This window comes from Carcharhinus amblyrhynchos, chromosome 9, assembly GCF_965287045.1.
Source record: "Carcharhinus amblyrhynchos chromosome 9, sCarAmb.v2.hapA, whole genome shotgun sequence".
In the NCBI taxonomy this organism is placed as follows: domain Eukaryota; kingdom Metazoa; phylum Chordata; class Chondrichthyes; order Carcharhiniformes; family Carcharhinidae; genus Carcharhinus; species Carcharhinus amblyrhynchos.
The window spans coordinates 106610195-106626358 of record NC_137332.1 but is presented as its reverse complement, the minus strand read 5'-3'; the positions used below and the strand labels follow the sequence as shown (position 1 = coordinate 106626358).

The following is a 16164-nucleotide window of genomic DNA, read 5'->3' as shown; positions in this document are numbered from 1 at the left end:
CAATGTTTTAAAATTTATACACATGACTTAGATGAAGGAACAAAGGTATTGTTGCTAAATTTGCTGATGACAGAAAGATGGGTAGAAAAGTAAACTATGAAGAAGATGTAACAAGCCTACAAAGGGACATGGATAAATTAAGCAAGTGGGCAGACATCTGGCAAATTAAACGTGCGGAAGTGTGAATTGTCCATTTTAGCAGAGAGAATGAAAAAGCATATTATCTAAATTGTGAGAGATTGCAGAGCTCTGAGATTCAGAGGGATCTGGGCATCCTCATGCATGAATCACATGAGGATCGTATACAAGCACATGTAATTAATTAAGATAATAGAATGCTATCATTGCAAATTGAATTGAATATAAGAGTAGAGGTTATACTTCAGTCATACAGGGCATTGGAGCGGCCACATCTGGAGCAATGAACAGTATCAGTCTCCTTATTTAAAGAGGGATGTACATGCATTGGAAGCAGTTCAGAGAACGTTTACTGGATGGCAGGTTGTCTTATGAGGAGGGGTTGAATAGGCAAGGCTTATATTCACTGGAGTGTAGATGATTAAGAGAGCTAACTTAATTGAAACCTTTTAAGATCCTGAAGGGTCCTGACAGGGTGAATATGGAGAGGATGAATTGTGGGTGAATGTAGAACTAAGGGTCACTGTTTAAAAATAAGGGACTGCACGTTAAAGTCAGAGATTCGGAGAAAAATATCTCTCAGATGGTTGTAACTTTGAAACTCACTTCCTGAAAAGGCAATGGAAGCACTGTCTTTGAATATTTTTAAAGCAGGGCTCCTCTTTAAGTTTATGTAAGTCTACTTGTGACATGAATACATGAAGATACTGAAGTTCCCTAGTCACTACACTCCGGTGCCTGTTTGGGCACATTGATGGAGAAGTTAGCATGTCTTTTTGATTGTGGGAGCAAACCAGAGCACCCGGAGGAAACCCATGCAGACATAAGGAGAACATGCAGACTCCGCATAGGAATTCAGTTTGGGTCCCTGGTGCTGTGATGCAGCAATGCTAAATCACTTGCCACTGTGTTTTCCCTCTGCTTTGCCACCAAGTCACCTCCTTTAACTGGCTATGATTTGTCCACCATGGGGGTGCTTGCCTTATGACTGGAAAATTCTAGTTGGTGTAAGTGAGGCTTTACTTGACCTCAAGTGATTCACTTAGCTGCTCACTGCATGGATTGCAGGCATGTTATCCCTGTGTCTTCTCCCTCGCCTCCTTGAAAATGCTCCTGAGCCAGATGTCCCCTGGTGGTTTTTCTCAGTTGCTTCCAGCCCCACCTCCTGTGGTCATTTGAAAATCTGGTTATCTGTCAGGTACTAAATCACTCTATGTAACAAAATATCACCAACACCTCAGACATGTCCTGGATCTTGTGGAATGAGACCCTTCATGTGTAAATAGTGATTTATAGTATATAGTGGTCCATAGATAGGTACCTTAACAGACTCCATATTCTATAAAAATGCAGTGTGTGTATCAATAGTGTATAAGCGAGATGAGATAAGACCAGGTAAAAGTGTTGGTGCAGAATTTTAATTCCTAAGTAGCCAAAGAGATTGAGGCAATACAATGAAATCAGTACAGGATAGCTGGTGCTGTGTGGAGTGAGGCAACATCAAAGCATAAGGTGAGATGTTTTCATTAGAGCAAGGAATTTTGAGTGTTTAAAATTATCAAGAATTAGGAGCAGGTTTTGCAGCAGTTGTATCCAATGATTCAAGTGTCCAGAATGAGAGAATATAAGGTTAAAAGTAATTTACTTAAGACAGCAAGAAAATACAAGAGAGTACTAAGGCTGTGACATGTCCTTCCAGAATTAGTAACTTAAGTGAATGAAGCAGGGACCATGGGGTGAATGTCATCAGAGCATTGGTATCCACTTTTTAGTATTAAGTCACATGATTGATATTGGTGGTGTTGAAAGCCATAACTTTGTGGTGATTGAACAAAAATCTGCTAAAGTTGACCCCAAGAAATTTAACCTTTTATGAAGAGGATAGAAAGATGTTTCAAGGTAAAAGGATAGATAGATACAGAAACAGGGCAAGCATTAGGGATGAGGACCAGTAGTTGTCCAGAGGATAAATACTGATACAAACTCGTTAGCTAATGGTGCTTTTTGTCACTGGTTCATAGAATTTATCACAAATTGCAAAGATTCAGAATGTTGTCTTTAAGTCTAAAACCCCATTTTTCCAGGACCTGAATAACTTGTTCAAAGTTCTCCTCTTCCCACATTTCCTACAGCATTGGCGCCAATAAAATATCACTCACCAATATATCTAATCTCCCTTATTCATTTCAAATTTGGCACTATCCTGCAATGCTTTCCTTGATATTTCAGCCATGTGAAATTAACCCTTCCTCTACTTCAGCACATGACTGCGCTTATGAATTTTGTCTGAATGGAATACTAACCTTAGATAATTCTGAATGCAAATATAGTTTTTTTTGGAGTTGTAGAGATGCAACATGTGACAAGGCAATAATTACTTTCATCAAAAAATAATTAAATGACCAATCTCATGAGCTTATCTTTCCTGCCAAAGACAGCCCATGGTCACTTCCTGAGTTGTATCAGTTCAAAAATGTAATCATTTTACCTACTCTACACTTTGTTTTACTTTAACATAATGATGGAGTCTCAAATCTCTCACGATAGCCCATAATTCTTTACAAAAGGATGACTTAGAAATCTCTCTTTTAATGAATACCCAGTCAATGTAGAATTATGTGTCTAAAGGTCACTGGAAGTTACCTCCCTGATGACAGCACCTGACTGGGCTACACGTCAGTGCTATTGGGTAGGATATTTGAGGTGACATTTCACTGTTTAAAAGCATTCCCAATGGGAGCGTGATCAGATTTGGCTGTATGAGTGGTATCTGTATGATGGGTATATTGCTAGAGAACAATCACATCTAGGCTTTTACACATAGAAGGATGATTTCGACGAGCTTTTAGTCGCAAGTTGCTTTTAGCACAGGAAGGACGGAAGGAAATTGGTGAGAACTTTTTTAAACTTAAAAGAGCTTCCAAACATGGTTCCAACAGCAATTGTTTCTATTTAAAGCTCCTAACATTGAGGGGACAAGTGAACCAGCACAGTACGCTGCAATCACGAGAACGAGCAATGCCAGGGTCCAGGTTAGTACAAGCAGCAAAAGCATGTCTATCGTTTATTCTCTACAGCCTCCTCTATGCGAACACTAACTTCATCTGGCTACTTTAATGAGAAAAGCAGCATTACTTAAAGTTGCAGTTCACTTATTCACTTCAAATAATTCAAACATTTTGTAATGGAAATGCCAATATGACCCATCACATGACTACACCAAGGCGTCTCCGTGATAGGATTTGCAATTAGTAACATAAGGCTGCTGCTTCTTAATTTGCTTCCTTTTTCACAAACTCTGTTCCCACATCTACAGGGGTGGAGACATAGTTGGGAAGGGTGGGGTGTCTTCAAGCACCCATCTCACACTTCATCTTAGAAAAAGGGATATCTGACCACAAACGTATAACTTCAAAGTTTTCCTGTCCCTCTTTCTAATTTATCAATGTTACTGTGGTGAATTTCGCTCTGAACTTTCACCTCCTGTTTCTCCTAAGCTTCAACAAACGATCTTCCTCTTCCCTTCATCCTCATGCTATTATTTCTGAACTTGAAAACTTATTAGCCCCAAAGTTAATTTTGGCAGTGCATTATATAAACACTATGCACACAAAGCTTCATTAGTCCTCAAGTTCTGATGTGTACTTGGAGCGGAAAGATCATTTATAGGCATTCTTCCCTCCCTTCCGTGAGACATAAAGGATGGAACTGGTAATATAATATGTAAGGCCTGCAGCAATGTCAGAGCAGCTAGACAAGCTGTTTTCCACATAACAGCGGCTGCTGACTGATAGGTCCTCTCTGATTCAGTCCACTTTCAAGGACAATGCTACATTCTACATTTTTGTTAAACAGTCATGTCACAGTGTTGGAAATTTTATAACACACACCTCCCAAACTATTACGAATAATTGTGAATGTACCAGAGTAACATGTCATGCATTCATTATTCTTGAACAAATTGGGAATATAACATTCAAGATTCTTTTAACATGAATGCGGTTTTGTGTAACATTCTACATTGAAACTTGAAGCTGGAAACCTGCACTGAAGGTGGATGTAATGAGGCTGATAGTAATGAGGAAGAAGCCTATGTTGGATCTGCACTTTGTTAAAGTAAATTTAAAACTGCAATGCCCAACATGCCTCTCACTTATTATTCATTGTGTATTTATCTAATTACTTTTGTGGGTGAGATTGTTAATAGAATGAAATAGCAATAATACAATGTCCTACCAATGTCTTGCCTCATGTCACTGCACTTAATAATTTATTAATGTTGCATCCCTGCTGTTTCCATGTGTTAACATATTTCCAATGCAACCTTTTATATTTGTTCATACACACTGACCAAACCATGTTTCTCCAAAGGAGAGTTACATTAGACTCAAAACATTAATCTGGATGGGACTTTCTACCCCTAACCTTCCCTGTGGTATGCTTTGCGGTGATCTCCAGTCAGCCACTGTTAACAGGTTTTCCTATTGACTGCACCCTCTGTCACCAGGGAACCCACAACAAGGGGTGGCTGTCAGCGGGACCAGAAGATCCCACAAGCAGTAACAGCCAGACAACTTCGGCCTGTGCTTCTTTCTCCAAAGATGCCGCCTAAAAGTACCTGCTGAGTTCTTCCTGCACTTTGTTTTCTTCCAGATCTCCACAATCTATAATATTTTGCTTTTATATTCTTTTTCCTTTTTTTTCAATCGTACTAACACTGATGCTGACACCTTCCATTATTTTCCAAGCTTCTCCTACTGTCTTCTAACTCAGAGGTTTTCAATTGCATTAACTCTAATCTGCCAAATTCTATTGTTAAATTCTCCTAATTCCACCATAATTTTCCTTGTCTCACCACACAATATCTTAATACTGCACCAACATGTTGGTCGTGCTCTATGACCAAGGTCTGTATTTGACTAGGGCTAGCTCAAGAGATTTAAATACTGTTTGCAAGATCTGCTGTATTAGCCCTGTACCTGAGTTGTAACAGTCAAGGACTGAATGAACAGCAGAACAGGTCTGAGCCATTCAGCCCATCAAGCCTGTTCAGCCCTTTAGTTATATCATGTCTGTAATTCGAGATGTGTCTTGTTGCTCACAAAAGAAAAGTCAAAATGTAGTTGTTTGTCTTTACTTATTCTTTCAATGGTTAGTTGTTCCAGGAAAGAGGATTTCAGATAAGATCCATTTACCTGTGAGGTCTGATGGGTCATCATCTCAATTCTTTGGTTTTGGACCAATGAGGTCAATATGAGGCTCTCTTTCTGTCACTCTTATTATCCCTCTGATCCAGTGCCTTTCTCTACAGGCTTGTCCTAACTTACCTGTAGAGAAACACACTGGATCTGAGAGAATGCTGGCAGATAGTTGAAGTCAGTGCAGTTATGGAGCAGAGTGCAAAAAAATGTTTTATCTGATTCTGGAGGATTTCCCCTGGGGCATTAGGCTAAAATTCCCTTTGTCTTTTCTATTATTCTCCTGATATCTGTTACACCCCCTTTTGTGTTGCTTTTCCTCTTTGTCCTCTGTATTTTTCTCTGCTTTAATCATCTTGTGTTTGTTATTCTCATTTCTTTTTTCTGTATTTCTGTCTCTCATCTGTATTCTGTTACTATCCTCATGATTTTTTACCTTCATTTTTTCATCTACTTCTGTTAGCTCTTGCCTGTGGCTTTCCTAGTCATCTCTCTGTCTGTCTGCCTTTCTCGATCTTGCTCTCTGAATGCTTCTGTTTTTAGTTCTGTGGTTTTAACTTGAGCGAGAAACCACTAACAAGAGAAGGAAGATACATTTGAAAGCAAACTAGAAAGAATTCAAAAGCACACTTGAAAATTGGTCCCTTCAGCTTCAGGGTAGGTATGTGCTCAGTAGCATATTATGGTCTACCCTTAGCAGCAGAATCAGCAGCAAGTTAGTACCATGTAATCTCACAGTAAATATCTTGGGTCTGATTTAAATATGACCAGAGAATGGACGGGATGGTGAGAGCAATCATTACTTGGAAATTATAAAACCACTTCATGATTAAAACACATCTGAGTGACCTCATAGTTATTTCCTGTCTTTAGTACATTCTATCTTTAATCTGTTAGTATATTTCCAACCTAAAATTAAATGTCATGTTGATGAAAAATCAAAACCCACATTTTACCTGACATTTCAAAGCTGTCTTTATTAATACTTTGTTGTACAGCGTTATGTCTGCACACCCTGCAAAACAAAACTCCTTCTGAATTTTTCACCCTGGATAGTCCCTGTATGTAGGTGTGCATACAGTGTTATGTCTGCACACCCTGCAAAACAAAACTCCCTTTCACCCTGGATAGTCAGACTCTTTTTCCCAAGGTGGAAGAGTCAGTTATAGGGGGCATAGGTTTAAGCTGTGAGAGGTAAGGTTTAAAGAAGATTCACGAGGCAGATTTTAGGTGCCTGGAACTCGTTGCTGGAGGAAGTAGTGGAAGCAGATGCGGTAGTGATTTTTAAGGGGCGTCTTGACAAGTACACGAATAGGGTGGGAATAGAGGGATATGGTCCCCGGAAGGGTAGGGAGTTTTACTTAAGTCGGGCAGCATGGTCAGTGCAGGCTTGGAGGGCCGAAGGGCATGTTCCTGTGCTGTAATTTTCTTTGTTCTAATCACCCCACACCACAGAGCTTCCTCTATGTTTTGCCACAGTACAAAATTCCCCTGCATTACCATGGAATAAAAAGAAATCTCCCTCTACGATCCTGACATTACCAAGCTCCCCTATGCTGAGCTTCTGAGAGAACAATTTCATCAATGATCCTGATGAGTTTTATAAGATGTACTGTAATTTTGAATCACATAATTAAAAGTTCAAATTCTGCTGTCAAACATATTTCACTAGATATTATTTCTTTCAAGTCTCAGGGACATTTATGTCAATTGGATGCCAGTGAAAGACAGCAAAGTCGAGGAGTTCAACTCACCACAATATATGATGAGATAAAATTCAATCCTGATGTGTCAACGCCCATGATGCCAGTGCAGAAAGGACAAGAAGCAAGTGCCAATGCCTGATGGTTACCCACGGTCACAAGAAAGATAAACAGTGGGCTCGAACTGCCCAACGATACAGTGGTCGCTTGCTTCCCATGCTCCAGTTTTTACAGCTGACTTGAATTGGCTTGCTTGTGAGAGAAAAGAGGTTCTAAAGGGACTGAATGCAATGAGGGAAATACATACAGAAAATGTTGGAAATACACAGCAAGGCCATCAGGCTAGAAAAAAGTGAGGAGTAAAGCAAAGAGGCCATGAAAGTAAGAAAACATAGGTAAAGGCACAGCACCCTTCACATAATTATATGTTAATTTATTGTAATTGCAAGACGCTTCATGGATATATTGGTTGACCAAGCAAATAAGCATGTGATGGGTTTAACAGCCTGGAGCCAGAATTCATTAAACAACTGGAATTAAGTGCTGTGTGCAAGCAGAAAACTGCTGTGTATTTCCTTCCTTTCCTGTATTTATTTCCAAATTGTTCAAGTAGAGGAAAATGGAAACACATTTAGTATTTGCACATCCTGTTGATCAGAATGAGAGAGAGGAGAAGGCAGATTGCGGGCTGGAGAAAGTCTGGAGTACTCCGTTTCATAACTAGCTGATGCATTACATGTTTCTCTAACCTGTAGTTAGCCCGTGTAAAGGGACATTCTTGCTCTTTGCAGTTTGAATGTATTCCCATTGTCAGCTACTGTTCCATTTGAAAATTGACAGAAACAGCTGCATGTTCAACAAAAAAGACTTATTCTGTTGCAAAATTGTGGTGTGCCATTAAGCATATGTTAAAGTTATTGCAAAAAATATGAAAAACTGAATTATGGTGCCTTAAACTAGTTTTAATTTTATTCCCACCTCATCCCATCCCAAATTGTTGGCCAAAAGTGAGTCCCAACTTTTTGAATTAGTATTGCCTCAATTTCAGAGTATTAATGCCCAAAATGGGTGTGCTTTTAGGTCAGTCATGTCTTTTCGAAGTAGCCCTCAGTTTTGTTCTTATATATTTTATCCCATTTCTCCTGAATTCCCCATGGAGGGAGAAGGAAGTTTTAATATTTCATTAAACATTAGCTTTCACACAGATACACTTTTATCAGTGCACACTAATCACCAAAAGGGTTATTTACTGGCATTTCCCTCCCCAATTTGGAAGAACCCAACATAATTACAAAACTCCTATCTCTATTAGGCTGAAATTAATTAATCACTGTTAGAAGACTGAACATGATGTGTAGAGATGAGTAACATCTCACACTGCATTAAGCCAGTGTAGCCAACGGCTCTGGTTTAACAGCCAACAAAGTAATAGGGAAGAGTACTATTATACAGTAGGGAATGCCACAGCCAAGCTGCATGCAGCAACAGTGAGCTACTTTAATGATAAATGTTAAGTTGTTTGAGGGGTAAACATAAAGCCTGCTCTCTTTTGAAATAGTGCCATGGGATTTGATTACATCTACCCAGGAAGGTAAACTAATGTGTGAGTATACACTTCTACAAGCAAATTATAAGCAAACTTTTATAGATCATTGGTCAAGCCTGAGCTGCAATTGACCCTCCAAGTCTCTGGCTGGTTATACCCTAGGGTACTCTGCAAAAGCTCTAAGGTCCCAACAGATTTCAACAAAGGATGCACTGAGGTGCCAATTTTCTTTGGTTCAATGATCGTGATCACGTGCAGTACTGGATAACCACAGAACGCTGAGATAATTTATAAAGGTAATAATTCTGTGTAACAGTGAAACAAAACTCTGTTCTGAAACAGACTTTCAGGATCATGAAAGACAGCGGATGGAATGTAACTGTGGAGTTGGCCCATTCTGCCTTGAAATGTAATTTCAGAACATGGGGTTTTTTTCATAAAAACTGAAACCCTGTGACTTCATCCATGACAGAAGCAAAGAAATATTCATAAGAATGCACTTTCCATGATTTAAATGGCAGCTATATCCTCGTATCTCTGAAATAAACATACAAAATTGATTTTAGTTTAAAATATTTTTAAAGGTAGTGTTGAGCCCTGATGGTGTATATATTTCCACGTGGAAACCTGATGAAATGGAAATGGAAATAAGGAGAATTCCAGCATGAGTGCTCAAAGATGTCTTATTCTTTGTACATGATATGTGAGACCAATGGGTTTCAGATTTTGCAAGTGGCAGTTTATATAGAATCCTACAGTGCAGGAGGCGGCCGTTTGGCCCATCGAGTCAGCACTGACTACAATACTATCTCGCTAAATATTTTTAAGACGCGGGTTGATGGGTTTTTGATAAGCGAGGGGATTAAGGGTTATGGGGAGAGGGCGGGAATGTGGAACTGAGCCACAACAGATCAGCCATGATCTTATTGAATGGCAGGGCAGGCTCGAAGGGCTAGATGGCCTACTCCTGCTCCTATTTCTTATGTTCATCCCGGCCCTATCCCCATAATCCCATGCATTTACCCTAGCTAGTCCCCTGACACTAACCAGCTCTTCTATTGAATCTGGAGGAAACCGGAGCACCTGGAGGAAACTCATGCAGACTCAGGAGAATGTGCAAATTCCACATCGGGAAGAATGTGCAAATATCTGAAGTGAAGTAATAGATGTTTATTAGCGAGGCACTGTATATTAGGTAGATGTCTAATTATATTTAAGTGAAGGTTCGCCATTTGCAGGGATAATGTTCCTCGAAATCACACACGTGGCCAAGTCATGAATGGGGAACGTGCTTTTGAATCGGACTCAATTGAATAGGTTCCAGCCATGTAATGGCAGCACTTTTGTCAGGGTGCCACATTTGCATATTTTTCATATGTAAAGGGCTGATGAGCAGATTTCAGAAAGATAAAGTATGACATAATAATAAACTGAATTTCAAAAGAAAGTTGAGGTTGTAAGGAAATAAATACTTGCTCAGCAATGGTACAGCAATATCATAGCAATAAATTGCTGGGATACAAAACAGCAAGTAATAAAATAACCAGAATGTGAAAAGGTCAGTGCATATCAGTGGGCAGTGTGAGTGAGACAATGGGTATGCATTAGTATGTGGTGGTAGAAGTGAGAAACCTGAGGCTGGGTCCAGACAGTCTCTCACATTTATTCATTCTCTTACATTCACCCCCACTCAGTCTCTCACATGCGTCCCCGCTCACTCAGTCTTTCGCACTCACTTCCACACACTTGCTCAGTCATTCGAACTCACCCCGCACAACTGCTCACTCTCCTGCACTCAACCCCACCCCCACTCAGTCTCTTGCATTTACCCCACTCACTCGGTCACTCTCTTGCACTCCCCTTAAAACACACACACAGTCATTCGTTCTCACTCCCGCACACAGGACCTGTCTCATTCGCACACATGCAAGTCAATCTTGTCCTCCCACGCACACTCAGTTTCTCACTCCTAGACACACACAGTCATTCTCTCTAAAAACACACCATGGCACTGTCTCCTCCCCAGGTCCGGCCTACTCCTGCTCCTATTTCTTATGTTCTTATGTAAAACCTCATCTTTCTGAGGCCAATGCATCTTGCCCACTCGGCGCCACCAAAACTACAATCTCCCTGTGCTCAAAGTACCTAGCCCCCTGTGATCCAGCCAGTTGTTGTTTGGTTCTCTTGGCTCCAGCCCCACCATTTCCTGGCTGCCCAAGCTCCAGCCCCTCCATATCTTTGCTTCCCTCAGCATCACAGACCTCAGCATACTCACTGATGCCGATATTCGCTGCTCCTCCAATCAAAGGCGGCTTCTCTCCTCAACCATTGCTAATAGGCTGATTAGTGAATCTATCAGCAGGAAACGTAGAAGAGAATCAGCCTGGGATTGGAGGAGCAGAATTTTCTATTGAAACTCACGTCTTTGACAGGAATTTTGAAAACTGGCTCTGGAAACTGCATCAAGGGGCTTCACTAGCTGCATCCGGCTCAGTGGCTATATATTGGACAAGTCTGGTTTCAGTAGTTACTCTGCAGCAAACTGTGGTGCAGTAACTGAATATAAAAGGGGAAGAAACTTCTGCATAAAACATAATTTAATATTAATTAGAGCCAGGTTATTTTCCAGACGGTGCTGGATTCCGGGGAAGTGCCGGAAGATTGGAAAACGGCTAATGTTACGCCGTTGTTTAAGAAGGGTGCCAGGCAAAAGGCGGGGAATTATAGGCCTGTTAGTTTAACGTCTATTGTAGGTAAAATGTTAGAATCCGTCATCAAGGAGGAAATAGCAAGGCATCTTGAAGGGAACTGCTTGATAGAGCAGACGCAGCACGGTTTCCTTAAAGGGAAGTCGTGTCTGACAAATTTACTGGAGTTCTATGAGGATGTGTCTAGGGCGGTGGATAGAGGAGAGCCGGTGGATGTGGTCTTTCTGGATTTTCAGAAGGCGTTTGACAAGGTACCTCACGAGAGGTTATTACAGAAGGTCAGGGGGCATGGAGTTGGGTGTAGGGTGTTAGCGTGGATAGAGGACTGGTTGTCAAATAGGAGGCAGAGAGTGGGGGTCAATGGGTGCTATTCGGATTGGCGGATGGTGACTAGTGGAGTGCCCCAGGGGTCAGTGCTGGGGCCTCAGCTATTTACCATTTATATAGATGATCTGGAGGAGGGAACCGAGTGTAGGGTGTCGAAATTTGCTGATGACACCAAAATTGGTGGAAAGGCAAATTGTGCGGAGGGTGGGGAGAGTCTACAGAAGGATCTAGATAGGCTGGGCGAATGGGCCAGGAAATGGCAAATGGAATTTAATGTTGGTAAGTGTGAGGTGGTCCACTTTGGTAGATATAATGGTAGGAAGGATTATTACTTACATGGAAAAAAACTGCAGCAGGCGACGGTGCAGAGGGACCTCGGGGTCCTTGTGCATGAGTCGCAAAAACCCAGCTTGCAGGTGCAGCAGGTGGTCAGGAAAGCGAATGGGATGCTGGCCTTCATCGCGAGGGGGATTGAATATAAAAGTAGGGAGGTCTTGCTGCGGCTGTATAGGGCATTGGTGAGGCCGCAGCTGGAATACTGTGTGCAGTTTTGGGCGCTGTACTTACGCAAGGATATTTTAGCCTTGGAGGGAGTGCAGAGGAGGTTTACTAGGCTGATGCCGGAGTTGAGGGGGTTGAGCTATGAGGAGAGGCTGAATAGATTAGGCTTGTACTCGTTAGAGTTTAGAAGAATGAGGGGAGATCTCATTGAGACGTATAAGATGATGAATGGGATGGATAGGATAGAGGTGGAGAGACTCTTCCCGCTCAGAAAAGATAGTAGGACTAGGGGGCATAGCCTCAAGATCAAGGGTGGGCGGTTTAGAACGGAGTTGAGGAGGAACTTCTTCACTCAAAGGGTGGTGAATCTCTGGAATTCTCTGCCCGTTGGAAGTGGTGGAGGCTGCCTCGCTAAATATTTTTAAGACGCGGGTTGATGGGTTTTTGATGAGAGAGGGGATTAAGGGTTATTGGGCGAGGGCGGGAATGTGGAACTGAGCCACGACAGATCAGCCATGATCTTATTGAATGGCGGGGCAGGCTCGAAGGGCTAGTTGGCCTACTCCTGCTTCTATTTCTTATGATCTTATGTTCTGAACTCAGTGATTTGGACACTTGTAGATCAATCCCTGCATTCAGGCCCTAGTTCAGCTGAAACCATTCCAACCTCTACTCTGACATGGCTGCCGTTTCCCCAGGGAAAGAATTGAGAGGGAGAAGAAATTGTGGATATGCGAACATTACTCATTCAATGGGTGGTTTGTAATGTGTGTCTCTGTAAATAAAAGCTGATGAATATGTGAAGACTAGATTCCAACGCTATCCTTCATTGCCTGACTATCTAGAGTGTTTCAAGTGTTTGTCATTCTCAGTGACTTCACATCAGAAAATGCTGAAAAAGATACATACTATTAAGCGTGATTTTTTTACTCTTTCTATTCATCCTAATATAGGAAATAATACTCAGAAAATGGCTAACTTGGTACCAGCCTGAAATAGCACTCAATCAGACTTCAACCACAAAAACATTTCTAAACATTTTAAAAACTGTAATACCATTTAGAGATGTAATGCGAGAACTGAACTTTTCTACCATGTGACCGGTGATGCAAGTAGTACTGACTGTGAGTGATTAAGATGGCAAACCATGAAAATGAATCTCAAGTATGTTATAGATGTTCCCTGAGTAACAGTTTATGAACCAGCAACACTTCCAAAATAATCATTTCACATTTGCACATATACCTGATATCTGTTATCCAAAAAGAAAGTTAAATTGCCTCTCCTTACAGCAATCATTTATCACTTTAATTCAAATACTAAACTCAGACAAAACTGAAACCCAATTTCTCTGAATAAACAATAAGTGGTGGCAATGGTCTGTCATTGGAACAGCTCCTATGAGCTGAGGCTCAAAGTCTCTGACAAGCTGTTAATGCAATGTTTTACTGCAGAGTAGGAAGAAATAATAGAAAATTGCAATCTTTTGGTTTACCAATCAATGAGAAACTACCATAATCTGTAGACTGAAGCCTCTAGCTGTGCAGCCAAATATGTAAGGCGCTGTTTGAAAAAAAGACTGGTTTCTAACTTTGCAATTCTGATGTTATTATGGTTCTTTAGTAGTCAAAATGTCTATATTTATAAAATCATACTGTATAATTTGAGAGCACAGGTGCAGATATTTCACTTTGAGGTGGTCTTCTAAACTATTTTTTCCATCCTCCCTTGCTATGCTTACTCAAGGCTACTTTAGAATATTTGAGGACTGTGAAGAATGGTCAGATAGAGTGGAAACATTAACTATTTCTGTCTACAGAGATGCTGACATTTTTCAGCATTTTCTGTTTTTGTTTAAGATTTCCAGTATCCAAAGGATTTGCTTTTACAACATTCATAGAATACCTGCAGTGCATTATCAACATTCTGCAGGTTAACATTGACCATAAATTGAACTTGACCAGACAGATGCTTGTAAGAGCAGTGAGCAGCTCAGAATTCGACACAATTGAGGAGTGTGGTGGAATAATCTTCACTTGCCTGGGTCAGTGCAGCTCCAACAATACTCAACAGGCTTGAAATCATATATGAGAAAGCAACCCATTTGTTTGGTACCCCATACACCACAATAAACAGTCACTCCAATCAAAGTGGCAATTGTGTGTACAAAAATGCACTTTGTCAAGGAACCGAGGCTACTTTGACAGTAGATCCAAACTCTTGGCTTCTACCACTGAGGACTAGGGCAGCGTGGGGAACACAACCATCTGTAATTTCCCCTCCAAGTCACACTATCCTGACCCGGAACTAAATCCTATTGCTAAATCCTGGAACTCTCTAACAACACCTTGATGTGGAGATGATGGCATTGGACTGGGGTGGGCACAGTAAGAAGTCTCACAGCAACAGGTTTAAGTCCAACAGGTTGATCTTGCAGCACAAGCTTTCAGAGTGCTGCTCCTTCATCTGGTGAGTCTGACTCACCAGGTGAAGGAGCAAAGCTCCAAAAGCTGGTTCTATCAAATAAACCTGTTGGACTTTAACCTGATTTTGTGAGACTTCTTACTGTAATAGCATCTTGTGTGTTCATAAATATATGGATTGCAGCAGTTCCAGAAAGCAGCTCATTGCCACCTTTTCAACTGTTATTTGGGAATGGACAACAAATGCTGGCGTAGCAAGTGACGCCCATATTCCACGAACGAGCATGAAAGAAAGCAAGTTCTGTATCCGGCCCTTTAAGAAATGCTAGTGCTCTATCTTCAGATGAACACCTGTTCTTTCCTGAATGATATACAAAGTTATACAATGTACTTTCATGGCAATGGGAACCAAGCCTTCTAACTGTGGGCCTTCGAGATAGCGGCTGTTCAGCTGATTCTGGTCAATGCAAAGAGCACCTGACCATGCAGCTTTCTGAAAATGGGGAACTTTATGGATTGAGCCAGCAGCAGCTACCTGTGCAGAACACATTCCCAGGGCTTCCAAATTGCATTGTTGTTTGCATTCACTATGCTAATACAATTCTGAAGGACTCAAACATTTCCCTCTCACTCTTCATCCCCTGAAGCATCATTCCAGAAAACAATTCAATGCAAATAATGGAAAACATTTACAAACAATAGTTAGATGCTTTCCAGTGAGAGAGATCTTTGTATCCTCACTGGCTACAGGGGAGGTCCCAGAGGATTGGAGAAAAGCCTTTGTTGTTATTTGTTTAAGAAGGGTAACAAGAATAATCCAAGTAATTATAGGCCCGTGAGCCTTACATCAGTGGAAGAGAAATTATTGGAGAGGATTCGTTAAGCCAGGATTTATTGCCACTTGGAAATAAGTGGATGTATTAGTGAGAGTCAATGTGGTTTTGTGAAGGGGAGTTGTGTCTCGTGAACTTGATCAAGTGATGAAGCTGACTGATGACGATAGGGCAGTGGATGTTGTCTACATGGACTTCAGTAAGGCCTTTGACAGGGTCCCTCATGGCAGACTGGTGCAGAAGGTGAAGTCGCATGGGATCAGGAGGTGAGCTGGCAAGGTGGATATAAAACTGGCTCAGTCAGACAGGACAGAGGGTAGCAGTGGAAGGGTGCATTTCTGAATGGAGGACTGTGACAAGTGGTGTTCCTCAGGGTTCAGTGCTGGGACATTTGCTGTTTGTAATATATATAAATGATTGGGAGGAAAATGTAACTGGATTGATTAATAAGTTTGCGGACAATATGAAGGTTGGTGGATTTGCGGATAGCGATGAGGACCATCAGAGGATACAACAGGATAAAGATCAGTTGGAGACTTGGGCAGAGAGATGGCAGATGGAGTTTAATCTGGACAAATGTGAGGTAATGCATTTTGGAAGGTCTAATAGATAGGAAATATATAGTAAATGGCAGAAAGCTTAAGAATATTGATGGGAAAAGGGATCTGGGTGTTCAGATACACAGGTCACTGAAAGTGGCAATGCAGGTGGAGAAGGTAGTCAAGAAGGCATACGGCATGCTTGCCTTCATCGGCCAAGGTACTGAGTTTAAAAATCAGCAAGTCAT

At 41.2% G+C, this 16164-nt stretch overlaps 2 protein-coding genes across 3 annotated transcripts in view; one reads left to right on the top strand and one right to left on the bottom strand.

Moving 5' to 3' along the window:
* LOC145348165 (SLAM family member 9-like) overlaps positions 1 to 8380 on the top strand; it is a 47147-nt gene extending 38767 nt beyond the window's left edge. Inside the window, exons 5-6 of one of the 2 annotated variants that reach the window (XM_080196358.1) lie at positions 3097 to 3170; positions 7026 to 8380. In XM_080196358.1, the coding sequence (XP_080052484.1) occupies positions 3097 to 3170; positions 7026 to 7181 (230 nt within the window). In that variant the 3' untranslated portion in view covers positions 7182 to 8380. Of the gene's footprint in view, positions 1 to 3096; positions 3171 to 7025 lie in introns of those variants that run through there. The other variant, XM_080196359.1, reaches the window with a different exon arrangement.
* The window catches only part of LOC145348164 (RNA-binding protein 4B-like), a 110710-nt gene that overhangs the window by 2415 nt on the left and 92131 nt on the right, over positions 1 to 16164 (bottom strand). The gene's annotated exons all lie outside the window — the stretch shown is intronic.